The sequence below is a fragment of the Osmerus mordax genome, chromosome 14, assembly GCF_038355195.1.
Source record: "Osmerus mordax isolate fOsmMor3 chromosome 14, fOsmMor3.pri, whole genome shotgun sequence".
NCBI classification, from domain to species: Eukaryota; Metazoa; Chordata; class Actinopteri; order Osmeriformes; family Osmeridae; genus Osmerus; species Osmerus mordax.
In genome coordinates this window covers 3,747,186-3,775,178 of record NC_090063.1, presented here as the reverse complement: position 1 = coordinate 3,775,178, position 27,993 = coordinate 3,747,186, and the positions used below count along the sequence as shown (strand labels likewise).

Here is a 27,993-nt window from a genome sequence, read left to right as displayed (position 1 = left end):
CGTGTCCTCAAGTGGCCGTTTCACCATGGACAACGCACACACAAAGACAGTGGAAGAAGTTTACAGTAACTTCAACGTAAATGAAAGCACCGGTCTAGGCTTAGACCAGGTAAAGAGACAACGGGAAAAATGGGGACCAAACGGTAAGTAACATTGTGTAAAATAATTGCATTACTATACCATCGGTGTCAAGCTAGTTAGCTTGCTGCTAGCGGTTCGTTTAATTCTGTAACGTTAGCTAATCCGTCACTGCATGAGTCAGAAAAAAATGGTGCTCTGACGTCACCAAATGAAATGTTGAAATACTTAATTCAAATGTTTAACGTATCCTTGTAGGGGAAATGCTCTCTGAAATAACAGGAAAACAATCTGATACGTTAAAGAAGTGTACATTTAGACATTCCTTGTTGAATGAATGTCACAGTAGCTCCAGAAACCCATGTGTAATATGTCGCTTGTCTTTCTCTCCCTATATCCGGTTTGGTGTCGTGTGGATGAACCACAGAATTACCGGCTGAGGAAGGTAGGCGCAAACACTCATTCCATGCGTACATCGATACACGTGAGACGTGACCGTTGTAGTAATAGTTCATCAAATTATTTTTATGTATTCCAATTCATAATTTGTCCCTCCTAGGTAAATCTCTATGGGAGCTGGTGGTTGAACAGTTTGAAGATCTCCTTGTGAGGATACTTCTTCTTGCAGCCTGCATATCCTTTGTAAGTATAATGGACACTGCCGAAAACATTGGCGCCTGGCACCAAGTAACATGTTCGCGTCACCTTTCAAATCAGAGCCCGTGTACCTCTGGCCAAAAGGTGTTCTCAGTCAGACTGCCGTGTGTTGTATACTTTGGGAAAGATTCAGCACTAGCCTACATCTAATCAGGAATGCTTCTCCAGGAGGAGAGTAAGATGCCCAGAATATGTCCGGTGACATAACACAGAAGCTTATGAAAAAAGGCACATTCTCTGTGTCTGAGTGTTTAGGCACGACACTTGTAAATGGTGCGTTTCCACTGTTGTGACAAATCACTTGTCTGCAATCGTGTTAAAGTTCTTCTAAAAGCCCACATCCTTGCTTGAGGCCCTGCTGACAGAAACAGTCTTGATTTCACAGTAATTAGATTTTGTTTAACTGAATCTATGAAACTCTACCACAACAAATGTGAGTATAAGACGGCTGTCTCCTTCAAAGTTAAGGGCTTTTATAGAGTTCCAAGTGTGTGGCTTTTGGAGAGACAGGAATAGTTAGTCTTGATTGTTTCCCGACTTTCATACCTGAGTATCTTGGAGAAGGCCTCTTCACATGTATCAATTGCAGATGCCAAAAGACGTACGAGTGAAGACAAAAGTTGCGATATCTCTGGTTCTATCCTGACCCAGACACAAGCTAGGTGTGACAGATCCCCTGGCAGTGCTGAGCTCTGTTCCCTCTGCCGCTGCGTCCACCTGGAAGCTTTGGCCTGGGGCCATCTGGCCAAGCAGCACAAGCCAGGGACCATAGTAATGATAGTGTCAGGGATGGTCTGGCCTGCATGAGAGCCAATGGCAGTAGAGCACACTCCATTCACAACTCCCACAGATACCCATGCACTCCTTTTTTTTTGTATTTTTTTTACAATTAGATTTTCAGTTTGATCAGCTGTTCTCCAATGGATCAGGGGGATGTCCATTCAATGAGACACATGCTTGAGAACTTTCTCCTGCTCACGTCATTCTAAAGCCGACATAAAGGCATGTTCCCTGTGTGGTGTCAACTGACTTGGGACAGAGCACTGCAGTTATGGTCGAGTTAGACATGTAATAAACCACAATATTCTGGTGGCCCTATTCTACAGTTCCTGGCACTATAGGTCGTAGTATCGTGGGGGGATGAGTAGATTTGTGTCGTTTCTACCGCAAATGGGTGTCATGTCACATTGACAGTTTTACCACCAGAGTGCTGGACGAGCTCATTACAGGGGCTCTGAAGTAATGAGGTTGTGGGCTCTGTGGGAGCCTAGTGGCTCTTCTGTCACTGCAAGCATGGAACAGAGACATTCAAACTAAATATGACTGCCCAGGGATATATTTAGTCTTCGATGAGAGAAGTGGTCAATGTTGCCCCGTTTGCTCACAAGAGCTACTATGGCCTCGCTGACTTAACTTTAAAAAAAAATTGTTTTCATGTAATTGCGGCCCAGTGTGTGTGAAGTCTCCAGCTTGCTGGTTCATGCGTCATTACAAGGGTCTAAAACGCTGGGGCCTTATCAGATTGATGATTACATAACGTGGCCATTTGAACTGGAGTGGTTTGAAATGCCTGTCACCTACATTAGGGGCTTGAATGGAAGACTTGATGGAGGACCAACCCCCCCCTCCCCCGGATGTGCTGGCTGGCTCGTCTGGGTCAAGTATAACCTAGCAAACTATTGTGAGAACAAAGGCTTTGCTGTAGACTGTGTGACCGGAACTGGGGTGAATATTACTTTACTGTGAGGGTAATCAACATTAATTAGTTGGCAACAATACTTAGCGAGAGTAGCTGGTATATAGGCTAGCATGTGTCCTAGCTAGCACCTGCTTGGTAATGTTCTGAGCCAACTTGTTGTATGACTGATTTAATGGTTGGTTAAGCGGTTGAGAATGTGTTTTAATCATCCTGCTTGTTTTTTTGTTTGTTTTTTTTGTCCCTCCATAGGTGCTGGCCTGGTTTGAAGAGGGAGAGGAGACCATTACAGCCTTCGTGGAGCCTTTTGTCATCTTGCTGATTCTCATAGCCAATGCCATCGTTGGTGTCTGGCAGGTAAGCACATCTTTCACAGCGCTGCATGGCGTTTAAATCGTATACATTGTTCAACATGTAGACCATTTCCATAGGCTTGTGGTGGAGTTTCTGCTCGATCTATTGAAAAGGTCAGACCATAACTTCAGACATGCAGGCTGTTATACACTGAGTTGGCTAATGGTTACAAATGAACTGACCTATATGAAAAGAAACCATGGTTTCATGGTTGTTTTTTTGTGCTCACTACTGCTTATTCCCTGGAACCGATCGATGGTGGTTCTGTTCCTCTCTTGCCAGATTTCTGGCCAGTTACATGCCTGCTAGCCCAACAAACCCACTGAAACCTAAGGGAGTAAACAACAGACAAGAGGAAGGCTAAATATAGAATAATCTTATACAGTAGCTGAGCCGGAGGGTAAATCTATTCTTTTCAGTCATGATCTGCTTCGACGGGAAATTGTATTTCTCACAAAGTTCAAAAGGACAAAGAGCGAGGTCCCAATTGTATCCAGCTTTCGGTCGTAATACCTTTCACAGCTACTTCCTTTACGCACTTATTTTGAAGGGTCAATAAATATCCAGGACACTGGCTTTTTCTGGATAAGTATTATCAATCAAAATAGTGTATGGCACCCAAAGAATGTGGATTTTGTTTTGATTGAAATCATTGAGACCCATAGCAATATCAAAGGCAAGATTCGTTGTCCTTTTATTGCTGCTACATCCTTGTTGCCAGTTCTATCGCTGTCTGCACATGGCAAATGACACAGAACATCAACCGACCATGAGCGGGACCCTCCACTAATGTTAGTTACCCACGGCGAGCCAACCGCCCCTTTAAGTGAATTTCCCCCACTCAACAATGGACTCCTTCTTAAATGTCCTGCCTTAAGCACTGCAACAACAATTCTATAGAATACTATGTCGTTTGGGCGTTCTCAAGTCACCCCACTGCTCACAAGACGATCACAATTCCAGAACATTCTGTGTGGAGACTGTGTCTTATTGTAGTCTCTGTCCACCTACACAACACTGCAGTACAACTGGCTCTAAATACATGGAAAGGATGATCATTTATCTAAATTAATCAGTTAATCCGTGGTCCCCCCTTTTATACCGCCGGGTATTATCCTGCAGAGATGGTGCATCCCTTTCCCCCATTAACTCATTAGCGTCATTACATTTTCAACATGTCTCGACCAAGGGAGGGAGTCCACAGAGTATGGACAGGCACCTGTCGCAGAACAGGTGTGTCACAGGGACGTATCAGTGTCTAATGAGTTTGGTGGCTTGGCTCCCTCAACGCGGCCCTCGCTGTGGTCTCCATAGCAGGCTGGTGCCATCGATAGCATGGTTAAGCCCCGCTGAGGCATGAGTTGGCAAATAATCCGAATGACGCACTCTCACAGTGACAGTTTCTGAGGCCAATACAGTTGTATGGAAGTACAGTGCATTTGAATTCAAGTTGTCTTCTTAGCAAATGGCGTATTATAACTTTTATTTTGCACTTGGTCTGTAGTGTGTGTGTGTGTGTGTGTGTGTGTGTGGTCTGTGGTCAGATGCATAAGAAGTTTTGACTTTGTTTAGGTGTCAAAACTGTCTCAAGGAAGTACTTGTGAAAGTAACGTTTTCTTTTGTAGTTGTACAAAAAGGAGAGTAGGCTATTTATAGTTGTGTGCGTGTGTGTGTGTGTGAACCTCAAGACCTAGATAACCATCTCAATCCAGGCTAAGGATAGAGCTGGAACATCCCAATGGAGCCTCTGAGGCAGAAAGAGAAAAGAGAGGGAGGGAAACTTCTATTTTCCTGAGCCTTTCTTTGTCACCCCGAAACCCTCGTCCCACTTTCTCTTCCCTTGTCTGATTTATTTTGGTTTCCATTCATTGCCCTCCACTACCAGCCTGAGAAATCCTGGCCTGTTCTCTGAACTGTCCCTTAACTCTTAACTAGCTAAGTCCTTCTATGGGTAAAACAGGAAATGTAATAAACAGTCACAAACCAGATGCCCCAGAATGGTGTCTGTGTATCAGATGATGTCTCTGTGCATGTCTGCCTGTTTTTCCGTCTCGTTGTATCTTCTCGTTTCTTTGGTTATGCTTACCTCTTTCCATTTAATGCCTAGTCCCGCCCGAAGGTGTTACAATGGCAGGTAGAGTTTGATTCAACATTGGTGCCCTGATACCAGGCAAGCGAGGCGTCAGAGGCCCTCTGCTTAATCACCTGGCCGTCTTTTCCAATCAGCGTGCGGGAGCCAGGGCAGGCCGAGCGCCATGTCCCTGGAGCGGGTCCACCCCGCTGCCCAGCACAGGGGCCTCATGGTGCAAGCCTGGTACAATACGCCACCAGACTTCGAGGGCGGTAAAGAGAGGTACATGACGCTGGAGCGTCTCTCCGCCACTGTCTGAGCGGCTAAAGGGCTGGCTGGGGGAGGGAGGGCAGCCGTAGTCGGATGGTAGCGCTGGTAGCGTCTCCTCAACAAGGTTGTTGCTAGGGGGTTGACGTTTTACAATGAGCTCCTGTGCTGTCCGTTGCCAGGTAGGCAGTGTAGCAAAGACTTGGCCTAGTTGTCATGGAGACATGTCTCGATTTTAAGTTTGGACGTTGGGGCCACCTTCCTCCCAGAAAACGTGCGAATAGAACTTTGTATTGAGTCGTCGGCCATTTGTTGGCTCTCTTACCCCCACCCCTCACTTCTGAGGGCAGGACTGGGGCCACGAGCCAGCCACCTCCCACGTGTGTGAAATGTTAAGGAGACATTACCCACATTTACCAAGCAAGTCCCCGTCATTGTAATTCACACCCCCGCCCCCCCCCCCCCCCCAGCTCTCGTTGGCGAACAATCACTTGCACAGTCCGCTCGGCCTGCCAGAGTACACCTCAGTGTACCTCGTGCTTTACGGCGCTGCCTGCCTCCCCGGCCAGCCTGCACTGTCGGTTGGATTTCCGCCAGAAGGCCCCTCCGAGGTTCGTGTAAAGAGAGGAATCCGCTTACTGTCAACTGCATTCGCCATTGTGTAAGCAAATAAAGTTTGCATGGGCACCACCAAGGTATGGTTGACGAACGCAAATGTTTAAAATGCCAGACATGTATTCAGCCACGTTCAGAGCCAGTAATCCCCCCCCCACCGCCACCTCCTCCTGAAAGCAAAGCAACTGTGCTCTGCAAGCCTGTGATGACTGGGCCCTGTGGTCATACGGAGGACTATTCTCCTGCCTGCATCCCATCCGGTCAAGTGTAATGACTTTGGCCCCCGTGTTCATGTTGTTGCTGGGCTACCAGTAACCCCGCCCCTGAGTGTGTGTGCCCGTCCTTCCCTGGCCTGCCAGAGCCAACCGTTCCTCTGGAGGGATCAACCCGTAGAGGGAAAGGTCAGGGGGAAGAGAGCTGATCAGGGTGGGCAGGGCCGGGCCTCGACTGAAGGAAGCATTGGAGAACAGAATAGAGGGAATGGCAGAGAGATGGACAGATGAGGCGGAGTAGTGAGGACGGCTGGGTGACGGTTTGGAACACGCGTTCCATTATCTGATTGTCCGATGAGACGTCACCTAGATGGGAGTCAGGTGGCTGAGCGGTGGGGGAATCGGGCTAGTAATCCGAAGGTTGCCAGTTCGATTCCCGGTCATGCCAACTGACGTTGTGTCCTTGGGCAAGGCACTTCACCCTACTTGCCTCAGGGAAATGTCCCTGTACTTACTGTAAGTCGCTCTGGATAAGAGCGTCTGCTAAATGACTAAATGTAAATGTAGATGTTGCCACCATAGCAATAATTCCCAGGGCTGCATGCATGACCCACGAGGACTCTGATGTGGTCCAAGCCTGATTTAGTGCAATGGCTGCCGTGGTGGTGTTTATTTGATGTTTGTCATATTTGACGTGTTTAAGAGAAGAAGAAAAATATACGCTTTGGGCTCATTGGTATTTCAATGAGTTGAGCTGGGACGCACCCTGACAAATCGTCCAATGACGTTAACGCGGAGTGATATTCAATTGGTCCCATCTCGTCCCTTTCAAGGAGCGGAACGCGGAGAACGCCATCGAGGCTCTGAAGGAGTACGAGCCGGAGATGGGCAAGGTCTACCGCCAGGACAGGAAGAGTGTCCAGAGGATCAAGGCCAGGGACATCGTCCCCGGGGACATCGTGGAGGTGGCTGGTAAGAGACCTGTCCAGACTGAGCTCTTTCAGGGTCCGTCTTGCTCTTTTTTTTCCTCTTATTCTCCTTCCTCCAGCTCTCATCTAGACCTCTCTCTCCCTCTCGCTCTCTTTCCCCCTCCCTCTTCTACCCTGCCCCTGGCAGTTTGCCTGGGGACATTCTGGTGGTTGGTAGGAGTCGGTGACTAACAATCCCTTCCGCATCATCCACTCTATTTGGTGTGAGGAAGTTTGACATTCAAGCAAATTAATTAATTAATTAATGTAATGCGGAACTACTGTTAGATACTCGTGTTTTTTAGGGACACCTAATCTGTTGCCCCGCTTTAGCTCTGAAGCTCTGATTGGCGCCGCCGTGAGTCAGAGCTAGCTAGCAGCACTAAGGACGAGTATGGCGAGTGGTGGCGACCCACTAGACGAGAGAGAGGACCCGCCGGCCTCTTTAAGATCACAAGTTTGGGAAAACTTCGGTTTCCCATTCAGTTACAGTACTACAGGCGAGAGAATGGTGGATAAGACAAGCACTGTGTGTGTCGGCGTTGTTCAGCAGTTGTGGGGTATGTGAGCGGAAATACATCTAACATGCTAACGCATATAACGCATCTGGATAAGAGCGTGTGCTAAATGACTTATATCCGACGCCATCACCCAGGTGTGCCAATCACTGGAACGAGACCAAAAAAACTGTCCAACTTCTCCCTCCAGTGCTTAACCAGCCATTAGATACACGTACAAATAGGGCCCAAAAAATCACTGACGCAATCTGAATTTCCTTTTAATCTTCAATGCGCCCGTATTCACTCGTAGAAGAACCTGGTTTGTTTTGCTTTTCCCTCCGTTGTACCGAGCTCGTACCGAACCGTGATGTATGAACCGAACCGTGACTTTAGTGTACCTTTTAGGGCTGGGCGATATGGGTAAAACATTACCGATATAGATATTTATATTTCAATTCGATAGCGATAATTAAGACGATAGACCACAGATCCGTAGTAGTAGCAAAATAAGTCTCTTCCTCCACTTTTTCCCTACACTTGGCATAAAGTTTAGGCAGCGCAGTGTGAGAGAAGTGTGCGGCCAGGGAGCACGTACCTGGGGTCAAGTAACTTAAGCTTTTTATCAATACCTTGGCGCAAACTCACACTTTCTGCATGTTCCAACGAGTGATTTTGCTTCAGGTGGTAAAGGTTTGTCGTATTACCAGACTTGGTAGCCACCTGTTTGTTTACTACCCAATTTGCATCGAACATTGCTCTGCTCTTTGTCGGATTTCCCAAAAAAGCCCAAAACCACTTTCCAATAACTGAAGAAGACAAACCCTTTTTATCAATAATTTCTTCATTGGAAGTTGCTCCCTCGCCATGGCTATTGCTGCCACTGTTTTCGGCAATAAGACTCATTTTCTGCGGTTGACATTAGCTACTCCACTCGAGGTGGCCAGTATATTTTAGTGAGCGTAGGCTACCACTTCTCCACAACTTCCTGCTGCATCACAGAAATGATTCTCTATCGACATTATTGAAAAAGAATTAATGTTACGATATCTTTATTGAGGGAAGTCAGGTGGCTGAGCGGTGAGGGAGTCGGGCTAGTAATCCGAAGGTTGCCAGTTCGATTCCCGGTCATGCCAACTGACATTGTGTCCTTGGGCAAGGCACTTCACCCTACTTGCCTCGGGGGGAATGTCCCTGTACTTACTGTAAGTCGCTCTGGATAAGAGCGTCTGATAAATAACTAAATGTAAATGTAAATGTAAGTCATTACTTTGATAATTTTTTAAAATTGATTTATCGCCCAGCCCTAGTACCTTGTACCCCCCCTCCCACGTACACACACAACCACGGTCAGGGAACGGCCCAGAAAGAACTCATTTGGACTCAAGTGGCTTGTTGTTCAGCTAACCTGGCTGTTAAGTAGTGGACAGGTGCACGCTCACTTGTAGACAGACAGATGCCCATCTCAACACGGGGTGCTCGTCCCTGACTAATCCACCAGGTGAGTCACCGTTACATAAGACGGAGAGAAGCAAATGGATTAAGAGCGTTTTGCAAAAATGTATTTCATTGTGTCAGCGTAGGTGAGCGATACAGAACAGAAGCTGCTGCACTCGGCCAGTAACACCCCCACCCCCCCCGTCAGACACCTCGCCCCAACTGTGCTGACCTCCATGTTGTCTGGTGTCCTTCCCTCATCCACTCACTCCTCGCCGAGTATCGTTTGGCCGGTTTAGTACCAAACACCCGTACAGTTAACGCTGCTGGAACATGGAGCGTGGGGCCCCTGTGTTCCAGAACGGGGCCCGTTTGCACAGGCTGCATGCTGAGCCGTGTCGCTAAGTACGCGTAGTAGAGCCGCGTCTGGTTTCTGTCCTCCCTAGTCCCGTAGTCTAACAAGGCCCCAGCCTAGGATTCCCCCTAAGGCTCGTCGAGAGGTTAACAGGCTCCTGTATACACTGTCTCTGTGTGAGCAGTCTCGCCCTCTTCCTGTGAGCGTACGGTGCGTGTTCTTCTCACCGTGACAGTTTATACTATTTTCGAGGACCTCTTAACTGTTAAATGCGCGAGTACCTTCCCGCTGGTTTTATGCAAGCAGACTGTACAGTGTCTGCAGCATGGTGAACAAAACCCCTCTCATTGCCGCCCCCCCCCCCCCCCCTCCCCTCCATCTCTCTCCTTTTTACTGTTTGGATACCGGTGACCTTGGAGGACTGTCCTTCACAGTAAGAAAGAAGGCGCCCGCTCACTCTCTCTCTCTCCCCACTTACACAGGATTCATTTGTCAGTTGTTAGTGTGTGTTTGGGAGCTGCCGACGCTAAAAGGATGAACATCGTCTTCCTTGTCCGGTTTGATGTCTGGCATCCATATGTAATGACAGTGCCGTCTCGTCTGCTAAAATCAAAGTGACAAACGCACACAGCCGCAGCAGTCTCTTCAGTTTACATTTACATTTAGTCATTTAGCAGACGCTCTTATCCAAAGCGACTTACAGTAAGTACAGGGACATTCCCCCGAGGCAAGTAGGGTGAAGTGCCTTGCCCAAGGACACAACGTCAGGTGGCATGACGGGGAATCGAACTGGCAACCTTCGGATTACTAGCCCGACTCCCTCACCGCTCAGCCACCTGACTCCCGGAGTTCAGGAGTTGTCGTTGCACTTTTCACTCTCAAACTGCCGTAATTGTTTAAAACACTCTCGACACCGCCGTGTTTCTGTTTTGCTGCAGCTGTGTTGAATGTAGTTGTGAGGTGCTAACTAGGCATCAAGCTGACCTCCACATGACTCCCTGCTCGCTCTCAGTTTCTTTTTTTTTGCTCCCCCCTTTCGTTTGCTTATTTTCCTCCTGCCTCACCATCTCTCTCTCTCCTTCCCACCTCTTTCTCTTTCCATCATCATTCATCCTGTCAGCCCAGAGGACCAGTGTTTCCGTAATCTGTCCTAAGATCTGTGACGCCAGCTCTCTGATCTGTGGCCAGCGCTCCGTGGACTCCAGCACTCCAGCTGACCACTCCAGCCATCACCTCCTCCCTCCTTTCTCTATGCTCAGTATTCAGCTCCCGGCTGGCCAAGAGTCGCTCGGTTGCCACGGGGATGGCCCTGACCCTTGCTGCATCAACATCCTGTGTAGAATCAAACAAACAAGCATGGTCTTTATTTGTCGTGTGTGTGTGTGTGACCTAGTTGCGTGTGTGTGCGTGCGCGTGAGCTAACTGGACCATAGCCGTAGCTGGCTAGTACCAGGCCAGCACTCTGTTCCAGCCCTGCAGGTCCAGAGAGAAGGGGGGGGGGGCGGCATTTAGAGAGGGCCAGACCCTGTCAGACCCGATCAGATAAATGTTTTGCCGACCAGATGGCGGCTCTTTCCCCACCGTAATTAAAGGGTTTGTGAGTTGGGTCGTTTTTTTGTCCCCGTGCCGTGAGCCCGTGCGTCCATGGCTTTCTCTCGCTGACATTAACAAGTGACATTTCCACTGCCGCGGGGCGAGATCTGGACGCAGCATGAGAGGGACGCAGCTTGGGCCGTACGCACGATATGTCCAGTGACGGCACACGTGTGCTTGTGCGCTCAGGGCCGGACGGAAGCCGCGTCCGTCTTCTCTCTTGCCCTCCGCCGGTCTTCACCACCTCTGCTCCGGAGCGCTCGGCTCCGTGTCCGGACCCGCGAGCCTCGAGGTCAGCGTCTACGTGCTCACTCATCAGCGCGGCCCCGGGAGAGCAAACAAACCGCTCGCCAGACCTCCCAGGGCTACCGGACACGGCGCTCTCCCCGTGACGCATGGCGGACCACTCGATTTAATTATGTAAAGACTTTTACATTGAGGGTCGATGACCGAACTTGACGGAAGTCTGCAGTTCTTGTCCATTTGCCTGTTACTTTTGATAAATGTCACAAATGTCCCTTTCTTGCACTTGGTGTGGGTGTGTGTGCGCGTGCAGCTGTCTGCATGCTGGACAGGACCTCCTGTGCCTCCGCCGGCTGATCAGTGACAAGATGAGGTGTCTGACTGGTCCCTTGCTCCAGGAGAAGAAACACTTTTTTCTTAAACACGGCATCCATCAGGCCAGAGGAGTAGGTGACCTTGAAAAGTCACACACTCGTTGTTTTCCCACTTGCTCTCTGTTTATTTTCTCAATCGGTCCCGTTTGCGGTCCCCCTCACAGTTTTCTCACCTTTTTTACTCCACTGTTAAACACGGACCTAAACCCAGTGAGGGCTGTGTTGTGTACAATAACACCCGGCTCGTACGCCAAGTAATCCATTTGTTTGCCAACCCGAGCTTTGGGTGTGTTTTACGCAAGTCCAAACAGTGGGTGGATGTGTGCAGTACGTGTCTCTTCCTGAAGACGCCCACGGTTACGTTTAAGGACGGCCAGCGGTGCTCTTGCAGCCACCGTGCTCCCATTGTCAGAGGAAATTGGGTTAGCCTTCTATTCCTGACCTATCTTTTCCAGCCTCGGGTGTCCATCTCCAACATCGCCCTCCTGTGCGTGTGGCTGAGGGGCGTTTCTGCTCGACTTTTTTACGAAACGGATCCACGAGGGAGGAAGAAATTAATAGGCTCTATTCTTTCTTCTTCTCAAGAACTAGGACCCCCCACCACCACCACACACACCTCCCTTTGTCGTTTTGTATTGAATTTTTTTCCCCCCTCCATCTCTTCCCCTTCCATCCCTCCTCTGTTCAGTCTTCCTTTGTGGAGACGGATGGAGTTGAACGGCAGCTCGTTTCTGCGGAGGTCTGGACAGCTCTGGGTCCAGCAGGGCGGCACTCCCCCTCCATCCTCTGTCAGAGCTGATGTGCTCCAGGGGCTGTGTCTATCTAAATATCTACATCCACATATCTTTAGCCTGTGTTCCGCAACTCTCTTCCACCAAACGTCTCCAGAGGTGGGGATCCCTCGCCGGGTCGCTCTTCCCAAGGTTTCTTAAAATAATTTTTGCTGAGTTTTGCTGGGAGTTTTTCCTTGTCTTGAAGGGCAGTTATACGGGCATATGTATCTATATATAGATATATCTATATATAGACAGAGATGCGCGCACACATACACAATAGTTCTATGCAAAAGTTTGGGCACCCCAGGTAAAGATTTCTGTTACTGTGAATAGGTAAGCGAGTAAAAGATGACCTGGTTTCCAAAAGGCATAAAGTTAAAGATTACACATTTCTTTAATATTCGTTTTTTTTATTACCATCTCAAAATGACAAAGAAGGAAACTTTTTGTTACTTTGTAAGAGGATCTTTGGTATCCTGCCCCACGATGTCTGTAGGTCCTGCACTTGCGTGTGCGTACATTTAAGGGCCAGGAAGACGTGCACAACATAGGCTCCAAACTACCGCAGCCACGTGCTGCAGCCGTCCAGCATGCGCACACGTACTCGGTGTAAAGTGTGCCTCGGCCTCAGTGCGGGCTGGGAGGCCTCCTCAGCTCCGCGAGGTTCAGATGGGAGCCCCTGCCCCTCCCACGCTACCGCACGCACTGCAACCGCCGAAAATAGTTTTCCCATTTTTGGCCTTGCGTTTCGCAGGTCTCGTGCAATCTCTCAGCAGCCCGACTCTTGCTCTTCTCTGCGCTCTCAGCCCCTCTCCCTTCCTCTCATCTTACCCCGCCTCACCCCCCGCTCCTATCCTGTCTTCCTCTCCTCTATCCGCACCATTACACTTCACACTCATCCACCGCCACTCTTCTCCCCCCGGTTTGTTAGCACTAAAGGGCACTGCGGAGGCCTCCAGGCTTGGTTTACTCGTCTGTCAAAACTCTGTCCTCTTCAGAGAGCCTTCTCCCGGGGGGGGGGGGGGCTTCTGTCCTGACGTGGCCACGACGTCAACAACCACGACACAGCCAATCACCTACATCAACAGAGAAGCAGAAGTCTGCGCAAAAGCCCCGTCTGACACAAACACCACTTGTTACTTTCAACTTCCATGGGTGAATCCAACAGTTTACAACTTTTTCTACCCTTACAATAACAACAAAATATCCTCCTCTTCCCTTCACGGCCAGGCCCACCATATGACACCCTTTCAGCCGTCACTAATAAATGCCAAGGTTTTTTTTTTGATAGGCTCTAGTGCCTGGCTCTGTGGTCCAAAGGGTTTGTTTGGAAAAGGAGGATGGGAGGTATTTACATTTGACATTTGTTTTACTAGCATTTACCAAAGCCCTCTGTTATTGGAAAGAATGAGCGAACCCATCTATTTCCGTCCCAGAACGTGACGCCGGCTGGAGCCTGGAAACGGGGACGTTCATAATTCTGATCAATCGCTTGGCGACCCTGTCTTCCAGAAAGAGAGAGAACCAACATTGGGGTTTGATTACTCTAGGGCATTGTGAGAGCGGGGTTTTGGATGCCGTTGGGTGTGCTGCTCGATGTAGACTGCGTGCGTGAGCATACGTGGGCTTTACCTGCCAAGGCAGCGTCAGTGCTGTCGACGCTCCCATGAAAGTACTTCTACAGTGGTATAAAGGTGTCGGATCTCCCTGCACATGTAGTTGGCTTGCATAGTTTAACATGAGCTGGTGGCGCCACCTTTCCAGATATAGTGTGTGTTCACGTTGTGTTCTAATCTTAAAGGTTAGAAGAAAATCCTTTTCTCTAATCCTCACACTTTGATTCTCAGCTGTTTTTTTCATTTTTTTTCTTTTTCTTTTTTAAGTCTCTTTGTGGTATTTAACCTTTATTTCCTTTGTTACCTTTGTTTCTCCACAGTCGGCGATAAAGTTCCTTCAGACATCCGTCTCACCTCCATTAAATCCACTACTCTGAGGGTAGACCAGTCCATTCTGACAGGTGAGAACCACTTTCTCTCTCTTTTCATCAGTTGTTCTGCTCATTTTTTACAATTCAACCTTGTGCAGGGATTACACGTCTCCATTGACATTTCCATATGATGGTTTAGGATCAGGTTTCAGTACCAACATGGATTTGGGCAATCCTGTCTATCTTAATCGCATTTGCATCCAACCTCCATAAAGGCTTATCAGATCCTTGTCTCCCACATCCACTCACCCCAGCCATCTGTTGTTTGGAATCGGAACGCAGTGTTCCAGAAATGTGCGGGGCCGAGCTTTCGGCCTCGACGCCTCCCCGCACTGCGCGAGGCTCTCATTGAGAAGCCCGGGGTTGTTGACCGTGTCGAGGGGGGCGATGAATGTCCACTGGATGACTCACCTCAGTGGAAGCAGCATTCTGTGTATTGTTTTCTTCCTGTGACTCACTGGAGCTCTGTGCAAGAAAGGTTGTCAATACTTTGTCAATACTGAATGGCGGGGGGGAGGGGGGGGAGGAGAGAAGGATGGGAGGGATTGCTCCAGACGCTAAGAGAGTGTGAGAGGATACGGAAGAGGGGGAGAGTAAGAACGGGAGTGGATGGATAAGCAGCCCCCTCCCCCGCCCCCTCGTTTTGCTCCACTGCCTTAATTGGTAGCAGATTCCTTCCAAGGTATTTCTGTATTTCAGCCGTTTTCTCTTCCTCCCATTCATGGCCATGATCTGCCAAAGCCCGGCTTAAGAGAGCGGGTACGGGTGAGACACACCTCAGGGCTTTAGTAATTGGCAGCTCTGTCCGGTCAGCTGTGAAGATGTACACCCGCACACACACACACACCCTGACCCCCCTTACTCCCAAGGTCAGCCCATCCTCTCCATGTTGTGGAAGTTTTACAATATGTCTCTTTCTCTCCCCCCCCCCTCTCCTCTCCATCCTCTCTTCTCTCCCTCAAGGAGAGTCTGTGTCCGTGATCAAGCACACAGACCCGGTGCCCGACCCCCGAGCCGTCAACCAGGACAAGAAGAACATGCTCTTCTCTGTGAGTCTGGAAACCACACGGTCCTCAACCTCTTCAACCTCCTCACATCATCCACCTGCTCAATCTCTTCACCTCCTCAATATCCTCCACAGCCTCCCCTCTCCTCTCGCTCGCCTTTAACCTTGCTTTTGACTTCTCCTTCACTGGGATTGGAGACCTGTGAGCGCCCCCCCCCCCCCCGCAAAATTATGCTATTATACATTTTGCAGTAGGCCATGCATCCTTAGCATTCACTCATCTCTCGCTCTCCGCCCTCAGGGTACCAACATTGCGGCGGGCAAAGCGGTGGGCGTGGTCGTGGCCACCGGCGTCAACACGGAGATCGGCAAGATCCGCGACGAGATGGCGGCCACGGAGCAGGAGCGCACGCCGCTGCAGCAGAAGCTGGACGAGTTCGGCGAGCAGCTGTCCAAGGTCATCTCCCTCATCTGCATCGCCGTGTGGATCATCAACATCGGCCACTTCAACGACCCCGTCCATGGGGGCTCCTGGATCCGCGGCGCCGTCTACTACTTCAAGATCGCCGTGGCGCTGGCCGTGGCCGCCATCCCCGAGGGTGAGGTTGGGAGGGTGGGGAGAGAGACTGTGTGTGTGTGTGTGTGTGTGTGTGTGAGGGAGAGGGGGGGGGAGAGATGATGGAGATGGATGAAGTTGAAATGGGAAGTGCTGGTGAGACGGGAGGGAACAGGGGAAGAATGGGGCGGGGGAGCTTGCAGACGTGGCGTGTGGAAAAGTAGACGGGGGGGGGGGGGTCACGTGTCGTCTTTGTATCTTTAACATGATGCCACATGCACGGCGGCGCACCCTCATCACCGCCACGTTGTCCCGCAGGCCTGCCCGCCGTCATCACCACCTGCCTGGCCCTGGGGACGCGCCGCATGGCCAAGAAGAACGCCATCGTCAGGAGCCTGCCCTCCGTGGAGACCCTGGGCTGCACCTCCGTCATCTGCTCCGACAAGACGGGCACGCTGACCACCAACCAGATGTCCGTCTGCAGGGTGAGGACACGTATGAGATGTTGGGGGGGAGGGGGATCTGCCTAGGGAATGATTTGGGGCACGCTGTACAATATGTGCCTTCAGGCCTGTGAAGACGAGGACAAACGCTACACCACTAAACCTGTTAGGTGTGTGTGTGTGGAAGATTCTGGGAAGTTGGATGTTGGTGTTGGCTCAGACCGAGCAGCAGTTGCACGTCTAGAGAAGGCCTGTGAATACAAATGCAAATGGCCAGCTGCTCAATGCAAATGATGTGCAAAACACAGCAACCCCCTCCCACACACACACACACACCTTCACCTCCAAGGACCAGCGCTCAACACCAACCCTGGCACTGCCTAAGGCAGTCAGAGGACAACTGAGGTGAACCTGCTTATCCACACACATACACACACACACACTGTAGGTATGCTAAACGGGAAGACTGGACACCACAGTCTACATCTCCTACTTTTATGGGCACTTATTTGAATCTGAATTTGTGAGGCACTGATCCATCGGCCACTGATGGTTCATTCGATACCTCGCAACGCACCCGAAACCCCCTCTTCCAAGCATCCCAAGTCTTGCGGTGGTGCAAGTACTCCAGAATGCTCAGATCTATAGTTGTGACAGTGTCAAAGCTAAAGGCGTCACAAATAACATGCGGATAGACACCTCCCTAGAGATGAGAATCCTCTCGGATGCCGCCGAACCAAGCTCGATCCCCTGAGCTTGCACAAATGACACAAGTATTTATGTGCACAAGCACAGATTGCAGGCGACTGTTTAATACCCCGTCTCCTAGATGACGACAGACACGTCTTGTATGAAGGCAGAGATGCCTCTTCATAGAGGTGAGGGGGGGGGGGGGGGCTCGCCGGGCGGAGCGCGTAACACACAGGCTCATTCCTTACCGCATGAGCGTGGGTTCGATTCCCGCACGGGCCATTTCCTCCATGTCGTCCCCACCCCCTCTCTCACTCCTCTGCCACTTTCACTGCCTGTCAAAATACATCAAACAGGAATAGACCCCTTTTTTTTTTTTGCTAAGGAAGTAGCACTGTTAAACAAGCTTCACGGCTTGTGCCGATGAACAACACGGACAATCGTTTTGCCTACTCAGCTTTATGTCTTTTGTGCTTGCAGGTTAAAATGTTGGCTTATCCAAATGTATATTGTTTCCCGTCAGTTGTACGATGTAAACAATACGCGCTGAGTAACACCATACAATAATGGACGATTTTGGGGGGGGGTGAGAGACATTTCGAAATAACCTGAAACTGAATGGAACCCAGGTCAATGCATGAGGGCCTCAGCCCATATGGTATGCTGCGCCCTACCCAGTGAGCCAGATATCTAAAAACGTTTTAAATCGTGTTTGCCCTCTCTCCCTCCCCGCTGTTCTCTTGTCGCATCACCCTGGTATTTGATAATTCCTCCCTTTGTTCTTCTTTCCTCTCCTCCCTCTTCTGCTCTGTGGCTCGGCCCTCTCCTCACTGAAGCAGCATGCTGATCTGTATGCAGCAGTCAGTCACTTGCAGGGGTGTTGCGTAACTGACCTTGTGTTCGATATTTCTCGCGCTCTTTCCCGCTTGTCTCTTTCCTTCCCTCGCGCTCTCTTTTGCTCTTGTTCTTTGTCTCTTTCCCTCGTGTGTCTCCCCTCCCTCTCTCCCTCTCTTCTTTTCTCTCTGAATTGACCCCCACTCAGTCTCACAATTAGAGCACAGCGAGATGCAGAACCGCGGAGCGGTTTTGAACTAGATTCTGGAAACCCCGGGTCACCCTCCTAACGCCCAAACATTTGACTGTTCCGACAATCTGAAATAAGGCTCATAAAAAAAAGAAGCCCTATTGTCCGAAACATTCGGCTCGTTCTAAAATTAGCCGTCCGAAGCAGCTGGAATGTTTTTCTTAATTCAATCTGGGGGATTTGGAAAGGGCGACCGTGACGTCAAAGTCTTGTGAAGTGCGTCCGTGCCTCAGGAGACGGAGGACGAGATCACGCCGCTTCAGCCTTTCATGTCGAATGCTTCTCCCCTCCTGTTTCTCCTCTCCACACCGCCGGCCACCAGAGACATCACATTGAAGTGTGTGTGTGTGTGTGTGCCTGCTGTGGAGGAGGCGGGGGTGACCTCTCGCACACGCTTTCGGGGTTTCTCTTTCACCCCCCCCCCTGTTCCTCTTAGCACCTGTTCTCTCTTCTCTCTCTCTCTCCTCTTGCCACTCAATGTAATCTCTCCTTATACCAGACAAATGCCACCCTTCTCTCCTCCGTCACTGATACCTCCTCTCCACCGATGCTAACCTAGTTCTGGTTCTGGGCCGTCGCCAGTGGCGGTGTGCGGTTGGTTCAACCGTCAAGCCTTCTAAGAACCGTTCAGCTTTTCCCACGGGCCGACGAGCCCAGGTAATGATGTCTGCGTACGCCTCCGCTCTCCCAGCAGCCGCGACGACTACGTCGGACCGCAAGTGTTCCAAGTCCACATTGGCTTTGTGGTCCAGCGGATTTGTGCTTCTCATCGCGCTCCCCCTCGAGCTTATTTTGTACATACGCCAAGGACCACAGTGCGAGGAGACAGTTTGACTCCTCCAGGACCACTGTTTAGATTGGACGTCTATGCTGTTGTTGAAGACAAAGTAGTAGCACAATCAACGTTAATTCTTGGCTGAAGTACTGTAAAAAAAAGTATGTATGTATGTATGTATGTATGTATATATATATATATATACATACATACACATACATACATACATACATACATACATACATACATACATACATACATACATACATACATACATACATACATACATACATACATACATACATACATACACACGTCTACATTAAGACCAATTGAATTTGTGATGTGAAATAAACATCACAAATTCAATTGGCCTTGGTCACGATAATCCCACGCCCTCAGTCCCTGACATGTGGCATGGCTCTAGACCAGCTGAAGCCACATTGCCACCACAAGTCCCCCAAACTTGTACTCCCCAGAACTACTCTTCATGGAGCTTGACGGCTCGAAATAAAATCTCTGGCACGTTAAGCGAGTCAAACATATTTCACACTGCGAAATCAATATATTCCTTCGTGCTCAGAATTTGTGCTTAGTAAGGCCTGGAATTCTTCCTGCAGATGCGGCACGAGTGTGTGACACTTGTTTGTGGCTGCAGAATCAAAATAAGACTATGGTTGAAATACTCATGCTACTGCAAGTACTCAATAAACCTGAAATGTTTATTGCTGCGAGGCCGGTCCCAAAAGTTCTATCCACAGGGATTGAGAACTCAATTGAGACCCCGGTACTCCCGATGGAAACCCGGCTTTAGAGTTTGGAACCAGTTTTCCTGGCTGAGAGCTGGTTTGAGATTGGGCACTGGCTCCACACCTTTGGAAAACAGTGAAGACCTCCATTTACCTCAAAATGGTGTACCATCAAATTGTTCATCCCAGCAACAATTCACTCCCCACGTTGTTCAACTGCCTTTTACATCGAAAGAAATAGTCCAGTTATGCATCTGCTGTGATTCCAGATCCTGTACTGCACTCTGCTGGTCGGTAGGATGCACTGCAGCAGTCAAAACTCTGAGGGGCATGGTGTAATAGAGATTCAGTCACAGTACAACTGTTTTATCAGTAATATTAGGATCTGTTTGTCTTCTGGTCCTCTAGACAAGGAGAGCCGCACATGCTAGGATTTTGTTGACTGTTTGTGTGTCTGTTTGTGTCTGTAGATGTTCATCCTTGACAGTGCTGAGGGAGAGAAGTGCTCCCTGAAGGAGTTCACCATCTCTGGCTCCACCTATGCCCCAGAAGGAGAAGTGTGAGTACTCTACTCAGCCCCTGCGGGCCTCAGCCTCACTACAGACCTGGCTAACACCCCCTCCCCCCCCCCCCCCCCCCCCCATCAACACAGCTGATTGGCTAATCTGATGTGTACTGCAACCAAATGCAACACGACTTGCATGACGACAAATACCACACATCTCCCTTATCAGCACTTGATAACAATGGCCTGTGTATATATATATATATATATATACACACACACACATATGCAGTGCTATACACGTTCTCCACCCTGTGCTCCGGCTCCTTGCTGAGTCAGTCAGACTCACTCTGATTCCTCTCCGCTGGCCTCAGGTCCCACAATGGCAAGACGGTCAAGTGTTCCCAGTACGACGGCCTGGTGGAGCTGGCCTCCATCTGCGCCCTCTGCAACGACTCCTCGCTGGACTTCAACGAGGTCGGCGAACCCATCCAATCCATTCAGTTGTCGTATTAATACATTTGTTTCTAGTCTTGTGTGTTGAGAGTTTGCCGACTTCCAGCTGTCGCATACCAACACGCGTGTGTGTGTGCTCCCCTTCCAGACCAAAGGTGTGTTTGAGAAGGTGGGCGAGGCCACGGAGACGGCCCTCACCTGCCTGGTGGAGAAGATGAACGTGTTTGACACGGACGTCAGCGGCCTGTCCAAGATCGAGAGGGCCAACGCCTGCAACTCTGTAAGCCACCCGGGTTCTAAGCACTCAGCGCTGATACTGAAGCTTCAGTTTCCCCTTTTCTGGTCTACTGTCCTCTGCGATCAATACTGATGATAAATCGTAATATTATTTTTTTTTAAAGACATGTATAAAGCGTACTGTAGCCAGCTTCTTGGTTGCCATGGCGAGCGTTGCCGGTGTATAGTGTTCATCGTTGCCTCTGTGCGTCTACCAGATGATCAAGCAGCTGATGAAGAAGGAGTTCACCTTGGAGTTCTCCAGGGACAGGAAGTCCATGTCCGTGTACTGCACCCCCAACAAGGCTCGCTCCTCCATGGGCAAGATGTTCGTCAAGGTAAAGCCACTCTCCTCCGTGTGTGTGTGTGTGGATGGGTGTCTGCAGTGTGTTTTCACTGAGTATCTGGCTTTCACTTTTTGAAGATGTGTGCATGGCTAGATGTTTAAACCGTTTAAACGTAACGAACCTGCCGTCTAGTCTTCCCACAAGGCCACTTGCCTCATCTCGGGAAGTGGTCATCCACTGTTGAGACGACCTCCCACGTTTACCTCCGTCTCATCCACCAGGGGGCGCCGGAGGGCGTGATCGACAGGTGCACGCACGTGCGCGTGGGCGGGAGCAAGGTGCCGCTGACGGCGGGCATCAAGGAGAAGGTCCTGTCCGTGATCCGGGAGTACGGCACGGGCCGGGACACCCTGCGCTGCCTGGCGCTCGCCACCAAAGACAACCCCGTCAGCAAGGAGGACATGGTTCTGGAGGACTCTGCACGCTTCATCGACTACGAGGTGAGAGAGAGAGAGGGGGGGGGGGGGGGTGAAAGAGAGGGATGGAGAGGAAAAGATGATTAGGAGAGATGGAGTTAAGCAGCGCCTGGTAGGATAAAGGAGAAAAGGTCTCTCCTCAACTAGTAGGGTGAAATACGTTTTACATGAGATAGCAGTGCGTTTGTGGGCACTTTCTCACCTGTGTGTGTGTGTTTGTGTGTGTGTGCGCGCGTTCCAGAGGGACCTGACATTCGTAGGCTGCGTGGGCATGCTGGACCCGCCCCGGGCCGAGGTGGCGGCCTCCATCAAGCTGTGCCGCCTGGCCGGCATCCGGGTCATCATGATCACCGGGGACAACAAGGGCACCGCCGTGGCCATCTGCCGCCGCATCGGCGTCTTCGGCGAGAGCGACGACATCTCCAGCATGGCCTTCACGGGGCGCGAGTTCGACGACCTGTCGCCGGCCGCCCAGCGGGACGCCGTCATCAACGCCCGCTGCTTCGCCCGCGTCGAGCCCTCGCACAAGTCCAAGATCGTCGAGTTCCTGCAGTCGATGGATGAGATCACGGCGATGGTGAGTTAACCGAAGGCCGGCGCTAGATACAATTGGCTGCGTGTTGGTGTTGAACACAAGCGTCACCTTAGCTCTACTCTGCTTCGGGCTAAATTTGACGCCGTGGTTAAAACGTAGTGAAAACAACACTGCTACTGGAGTAGCAGACCCTATGAAGCTCCAATAGTGAGAATCCTGGTGTGTTTGGGGAAACACGAGTCAAACAAAGCCTCTTCCTCCCATCTCCTCCTCCCCCCCCAGACCGGTGACGGGGTGAACGATGCGCCCGCCCTGAAGAAGGCGGAGATCGGCATCGCCATGGGCTCCGGCACGGCGGTGGCCAAGTCGGCGTCCGAGATGGTGCTCGCCGACGACAACTTCTCCACCATCGTGGCGGCGGTGGAGGAGGGCAGGGCCATCTACAACAACATGAAGCAGTTCATCAGATACCTCATCTCCTCCAACGTGGGAGAGGTCGTCTGGTGAGGAGACGGACCCACACACACACACACTGTCATGCACTCGCACATGCACACTCCCTAACACGGCGCGTTCTCCTCCGTCCTCCAGCATCTTCCTGACGGCAGCCCTGGGCTTCCCCGAAGCGCTGATCCCCGTCCAGCTGCTGTGGGTCAACCTGGTGACGGACGGCCTGCCCGCCACCGCCCTGGGCTTCAACCCCCCCGACCTGGACATCATGACCAAGCCCCCCCGCAACGCCCGCGAGCCCCTCATCTCCGGCTGGCTGTTCTTCAGATACCTGGCCATCGGATGTGAGTCGGCGGAGCATCGAAGACGCACTGGCCCGGACGACGTCTGACGTCTGCTTGTTGGAGAGCTGGTGCTTGTTTGGGTGGTGTGCGTGTTCTGACCCCCGTGTGTGTGTGTGTGTGTTCCAGGCTATGTGGGAGCTGGCACGGTGGGAGCGGCTGCGTGGTGGTTTGTTGCTGCTGAGGATGGACCCAGGATCACCTTCTACCAACTGGTACGACACACACACACACACACCCTCCTCGCCGCTTATCTTTATCACACACACACACAAACTGTCCTTGTGTATGTATGTGTGTCTCTCGTACATATTCGCGTCTACGTCTTCTCATACCGCCCCCCCCCCTCCTCCTCCCCGCTCCAGAGCCACTTCCTCCAGTGTGGTCCAGACAACCCAGAGTTCCAGGGTCTGGACTGCCACGTGTTCGAGTCCCCCTACCCCATGACCATGGCCCTGTCTGTGCTCGTCACCATTGAGATGTGCAACGCCCTCAACAGGTACCGTGTCCTCTCACCGCTCCTTCAGCAGCCCTACACCTGCTGTTCAGTTCAGTTGTAGGCCAATCAAAGAAGTGGATGTTTTGTTTTGGTTCCTAAAAGTTTGTCATCTTTGGACAATGTGTCGTGTTGGTGTTTACCCTTGCGCTTTCTCACACTTTTTCTCTCTCCGTCTGTCTCTCTCTCTTTCTCCCTCTCTCTTTCTCTCTTTCCTTCTGTCTGTCTCCCTCTCTCTGTCTCTGTCCCTCTCTGTGTCCACCCCTCCCTCCAGTGTGTCAGAGAACCAGTCCCTGGTGCGTATGCCCCCCTGGGAGAACGTGTGGCTGCTGGGGGCCATCTGCCTCTCCATGTCCCTCCACTTCCTCATCCTCTACGTGGAGCCACTGCCGGTCAGTACCTCCGTCACCTCACTCAACTTCCCTCACTGTGGAGAAACCTCCTCGGCGGGCTAGCTAGCAGTGTCTCCAGTCAGTCTCTCTCAACTTATTTTGGAACATTATACCAGGGAAGATGGATACCAGGGCTGTGTGGCCCGTCAGTGTGAGGCCTGTAGTTGTAGAGCCGCTTTGACCTAACCCGCGTCATCCCTGTCCCCTCCCCTCTCCCAGATCATCTTCCAGATCACCCCTCTGAACCTCACCCAGTGGCTGATGGTACTGAAGATCTCCCTGCCCGTCATCCTGCTGGACGAGCTGCTCAAGTTTGCCGCCCGGAACTACCTGGAGCCCGGTAAAGATCTGGAGAAGCCAGCCGGCACCCGAGGCTGCTCCCTCTCTGCATGCACTGAAGGCATCTCCTGGCCCTTCGTGGCCCTGTCTATACCCCTGGTCCTGTGGATCTACAGCACCGACACTAACATGGCCGACATGTTCTGGTCCTGACTGACTTGAGCACACCCCCTTCCTCCCACCAACCCACTTACTCCATCCCCCCCCACCCCTTCACCACCCTGCGCTCCCGTGTGTGAGTAGCTAGTGTGTGTGTTTTGTTTAGAACTAGAGTGTGTGCCTGTGTGCCTGCCTGTGTGTGTGCACGAGAAGGACCAAATTGTAACACACGATGATACCTAACGAATAATATAAAACGAAACAAAAAAGTAACAAATCAAAAAAGTCTTTTGTAGAAGTTTTCGCCAACGGGTGAGGCTTTAACAAGTGTGTAGACGGCGAGTCTTTGGTCGGCTTTTCTGCTGGTTTGGAACGGAAAATACTGTTGTTACCTTGTTTTGGTTCATCTTCATTTGTTTGTGTTAGTTGCCTTTTAAAATTTGTATTTTTTTATGATTTGGGATCAATATTTTCATCTCAATTCACTACAGTACAAATAATCGATTCCTGGATTTGTCTGCTCTTCCCGTTTTGAGTATTCTAATTTAAAAACAAAGGTCCATTGACCTGTACAGAGATTTAACACTATTTTATGCAACTGTTTTATGTTTTGTTTCTGTATCATCGCCTGTAAAACTGTTGAACCACAGATGCTTAGTGGTTACCATTGTGTCTTCAGCAGACCCGAGTTCAAATACTATTTGAAAGGATTTTTAATACTTCATCTGTGCTTGACTAGGCTTGTCTGTATCAATGGAACCTGTGGACTAGTCTGAAAATTTCAAATCACACCCACCCCGACCCCCTTGGCAGATGAAAGATGACAAAAGAAATCCTTTAAAATACTATTGGACCCCCAAGTCTGGTTGTCAGTATGAATTCGGAACTCTTTCAGAGCCAATGGACAAGCAACGTGTGGCACCCAATAGGATTACAGGAAAAGGTCTGAGGAGTGTTATTTTTTTTTAAACTTTTTTTTTACGCATTACTGAGAAATGACCGTTGAAATACCTGAATGGAAAGATGCATGTTCTGTGACTGCATGAACTGTACGTGGTTTTCTCATAAATGTTTTCATTTTGTGTCTGTCTAATCATCATTAATGTAAACAAAATAATAATAATCTTCAGGAATTTATTTTGTATTATGTATGCTTCAGTTGATGATCTTAAAATATGGTTTTTCTGCAGTAGGCAGAGCACAGCTACCTCAGTACGAGCCATTGTGCTCCTCTCTCGATGCTAATCCCCCCCCTACACAGATTGCTTACCATGGTCCAGTTGTTAGTCATCATAACTCGCTCGATTAACACTTGAGGTGTGCCGCTATTCGCTTGTGCAGATAAAAACCAAAACACAATGGCCCCCTGATCTTATGGCGTTTTACTTCTATTTTGTCATTGCCACTCAGTAACTTTGTTGTTTGCTAGGAAGGATTGGGTGGGGCTGGGGAGATGAGACACAGTGCCCTCTACTTAATTCAAAGGACCATACATATTAAATAAATACATATTAAACAACTAACATCATTGACTCAAAATGGCATTGAGATCTCAAATGTTTGGTAGTTTTCTTTTTTATACATCAAAGAAAAATACGCTCATGAACACCTTTTGACTAAAGTGGTTTTTGTATTCATTTCTCCAGGACTTTGAAGTGACTAATCTCATTCCACACAGTGGTTTTGTATATATATATATATATATATATATATATATATATATATATATATATATATATATATATATATATATATATATATATATACTTTAACATTATAGATATTGTACAGGGGACAAAGAATGTTGATCAGCTACCGTGGGACATAAACAGGTATGGGGTAGATAGCAACAGAACTCGGATCTGGTGTATTTTTTCATTACTTCGAAGATTGTGCTTGTAAAGAGATCTGTAGATTTCTACTGCTTTTGGTTGGACAGCATATTTGTTGGTTAGGAGTCCATACCAGAACACTCATCCTGGTCTGCTAACCAAGTTTATTTTGATCAACAATTCACTGGGTGTGCGCGTGCTTCAATATAAAGCATGTGTTTAGGTAGATGCTTGGATTTGCACTGTGTGTGTGCGTGTGGTCTTAACTGTGTGTGTTTCTTCTCCAATGCCTTCCACCGGTTCCACTATCACGAGTGAGTATATCCTTCCTCCTGTCACACACTGCTCAGCCCACAAATCACCTTGCACCAGTACACCCAGGGGAAAACTCCAGAAGAAAGGATTCAGCTCATTCTTTCTTTTTTTTTATTACCCTGCATCAATCGTCTGTCCTTCATGAAGGTCATTTCTAAAGGTGGAAAGTGTGGTCTCCATTAACAGTTGTCAGCAGTGCAAACACATCGTTCTGTTCTTTGGATCTAGATGTTACTTTGAGCTCTGGAGGGTGTGGTGGTGCTTCAGTTTAGTTTTGCCGTCACTTTTCTGACTTGACTTCACCAAAAGCACCCTTCGCTTCAACCCCTGCTCACCACACTTATAAAACAGTTAAGCACTTTCACACCCGATGCATGGACGTTCCAGTTCTCTTTGACACGTTCTTTTATAAAGGAAAGTTCCTGTCACGATTTGGTGCCGACATCTCATTCTCATCCAAGTTCTTTCTTTTTCAACAGGTTGGACCTTGTAGACTCGACCGTTCTCTTTTAGTTTAGTTAGCATAGCAGCTGTTGAGGCTACGGTAGTACTGTCTGTCCCGCATGGGTGCTCAGTGTAGCAGCACACCTCACCAGTCCTGTACCGGACAGTATGTAACCAGGGCAACAGCAGAGGCGCAACACAATTATATCAACTATGTAGGGAGAAGAAAAACGACAACCCGGATATTCTGATTTTACAGTTTAGATTCAGGTGTACAGGGAAGCTCTTCCATGTCCCTGGGCTGTCTTCTGAGAACTCCAGCCACTTCAAAAGAACACATACTTGGTCAAGTATCACACTTTTATATTTATGCACTTGACATGGCAGTGCATGCCCTCCAGCTGTAGCCATGCCATTTATATTTCTGTAGTCAAGTATTATTGTACAATTCTCAAGACCTCTCCTCAGCGGTGGCAATTCACATAATGGTATTTAATAAGCGGATGGACGTTTTTGAGACTTTACACAATGTTGGACCAGTACTAGAATGTATAACCATTAACTGAAAAGGACTATACAAATTGAGAAAAATGACAACAATGCCCTCACCATCAGTGATCTGCTAACAATGTTGTGTTCTGTATCGCTTTAAATAAGAGTTCTCCTTTTACGTCTTTCTCTGCAATATGATGTAAGTTGTTTATCAACTACAGCAAAACTGTGATTTGCCGAGAGAAGCGAGTGGGTTAGATTCCAACCAGAACAACACGAACATCTGTATATAAGAATGATTATTATCTGCACCTGATGATTGTAAATGGCATTCCTGTGTTGTGGTTTCAGGTAAATAAACCCAACAAATTATTAACTTTTTTACTTGTATTTATTTCTGCTTGTTGATCAATCTTACAATTGTGGAATTGATCATGTTTAGGAAGGATTCAGGAACATGTTAGGCCTACTTAATGTCGATTATCCTGCATGACCGTATTGTATTGACTGGCAAGAAGAAATACACAACGATCCGGATGTTGGTTTGGTGCCACAAGATAGCGCTGTCGTGCAGTTGTTAATGCAATTTGTCATATACGCCACAAGTAGGCTATCACACCTGCATAACAGGTACATTATTGTTTGGTTATTAGGTACAATTTAATTGGCTATTCATTTTTTCGTTTGGAAACAAAGTACATTTTTATAGCTCAACAATAATATGCGGTATTTATGGTCTGCCTACCAAATGCACCCAAGTTCATTTTTGTTAGTT

The 27,993-nt window shown here is 49.2% G+C and overlaps 1 protein-coding gene across 2 annotated transcripts; it reads left to right on the top strand.

Moving 5' to 3' along the window:
* The first annotated feature begins 10 nt into the window (after window positions 1-10).
* On the top strand, window positions 11-27,594 carry LOC136956865 (sarcoplasmic/endoplasmic reticulum calcium ATPase 2). Of its 2 annotated transcripts, XM_067250889.1 has the most exons (21): window positions 11-143; window positions 506-523; window positions 638-720; window positions 2,684-2,788; window positions 6,784-6,922; window positions 14,130-14,210; window positions 15,144-15,229; window positions 15,488-15,785; window positions 16,061-16,227; window positions 19,954-20,042; window positions 20,363-20,465; window positions 20,593-20,724; window positions 20,939-21,058; window positions 21,289-21,507; window positions 21,725-22,060; window positions 22,301-22,521; window positions 22,610-22,812; window positions 22,939-23,024; window positions 23,175-23,308; window positions 23,580-23,697; window positions 23,917-25,217. In XM_067250889.1, the coding sequence occupies exons 1-21, from the start codon at window positions 26-28 to the stop codon at window positions 24,187-24,189; spliced, it is 3,129 nt and encodes a 1,042-aa protein (XP_067106990.1). In that variant the 5' UTR covers window positions 11-25; the 3' UTR covers window positions 24,190-25,217. The 2 variants fall into 2 exon arrangements, with proteins under 2 accessions (XP_067106990.1, XP_067106989.1); XM_067250888.1 differs by lacking the exons at window positions 11-143; window positions 506-523; window positions 638-720; ... (2 more) ...; window positions 14,130-14,210; window positions 15,144-15,229 and adding an exon at window positions 26,762-27,594 and having other exon boundaries at window positions 15,557-15,785; window positions 23,917-24,037.
* The last annotated feature ends 399 nt before the right edge of the window (window positions 27,595-27,993 follow it).

Bases quoted from the DNA above. Each gene is read 5' to 3' on its own strand.
- LOC136956865 (XM_067250889.1), top strand. From the start codon at position 26: ATGGACAACGCACACACAAAGACAGTGGAAGAAGTTTACAGTAACTTC. The intron at 20,043-20,362 runs GTGAGTACTCTA...CGCTGGCCTCAG, and splicing joins TATGCCCCAGAAGGAGAAGT to GTCCCACAATGGCAAGACGG. The intron at 22,813-22,938 runs GTGAGTCGGCGG...TGTGTGTTCCAG, and splicing joins CAGATACCTGGCCATCGGAT to GCTATGTGGGAGCTGGCACG.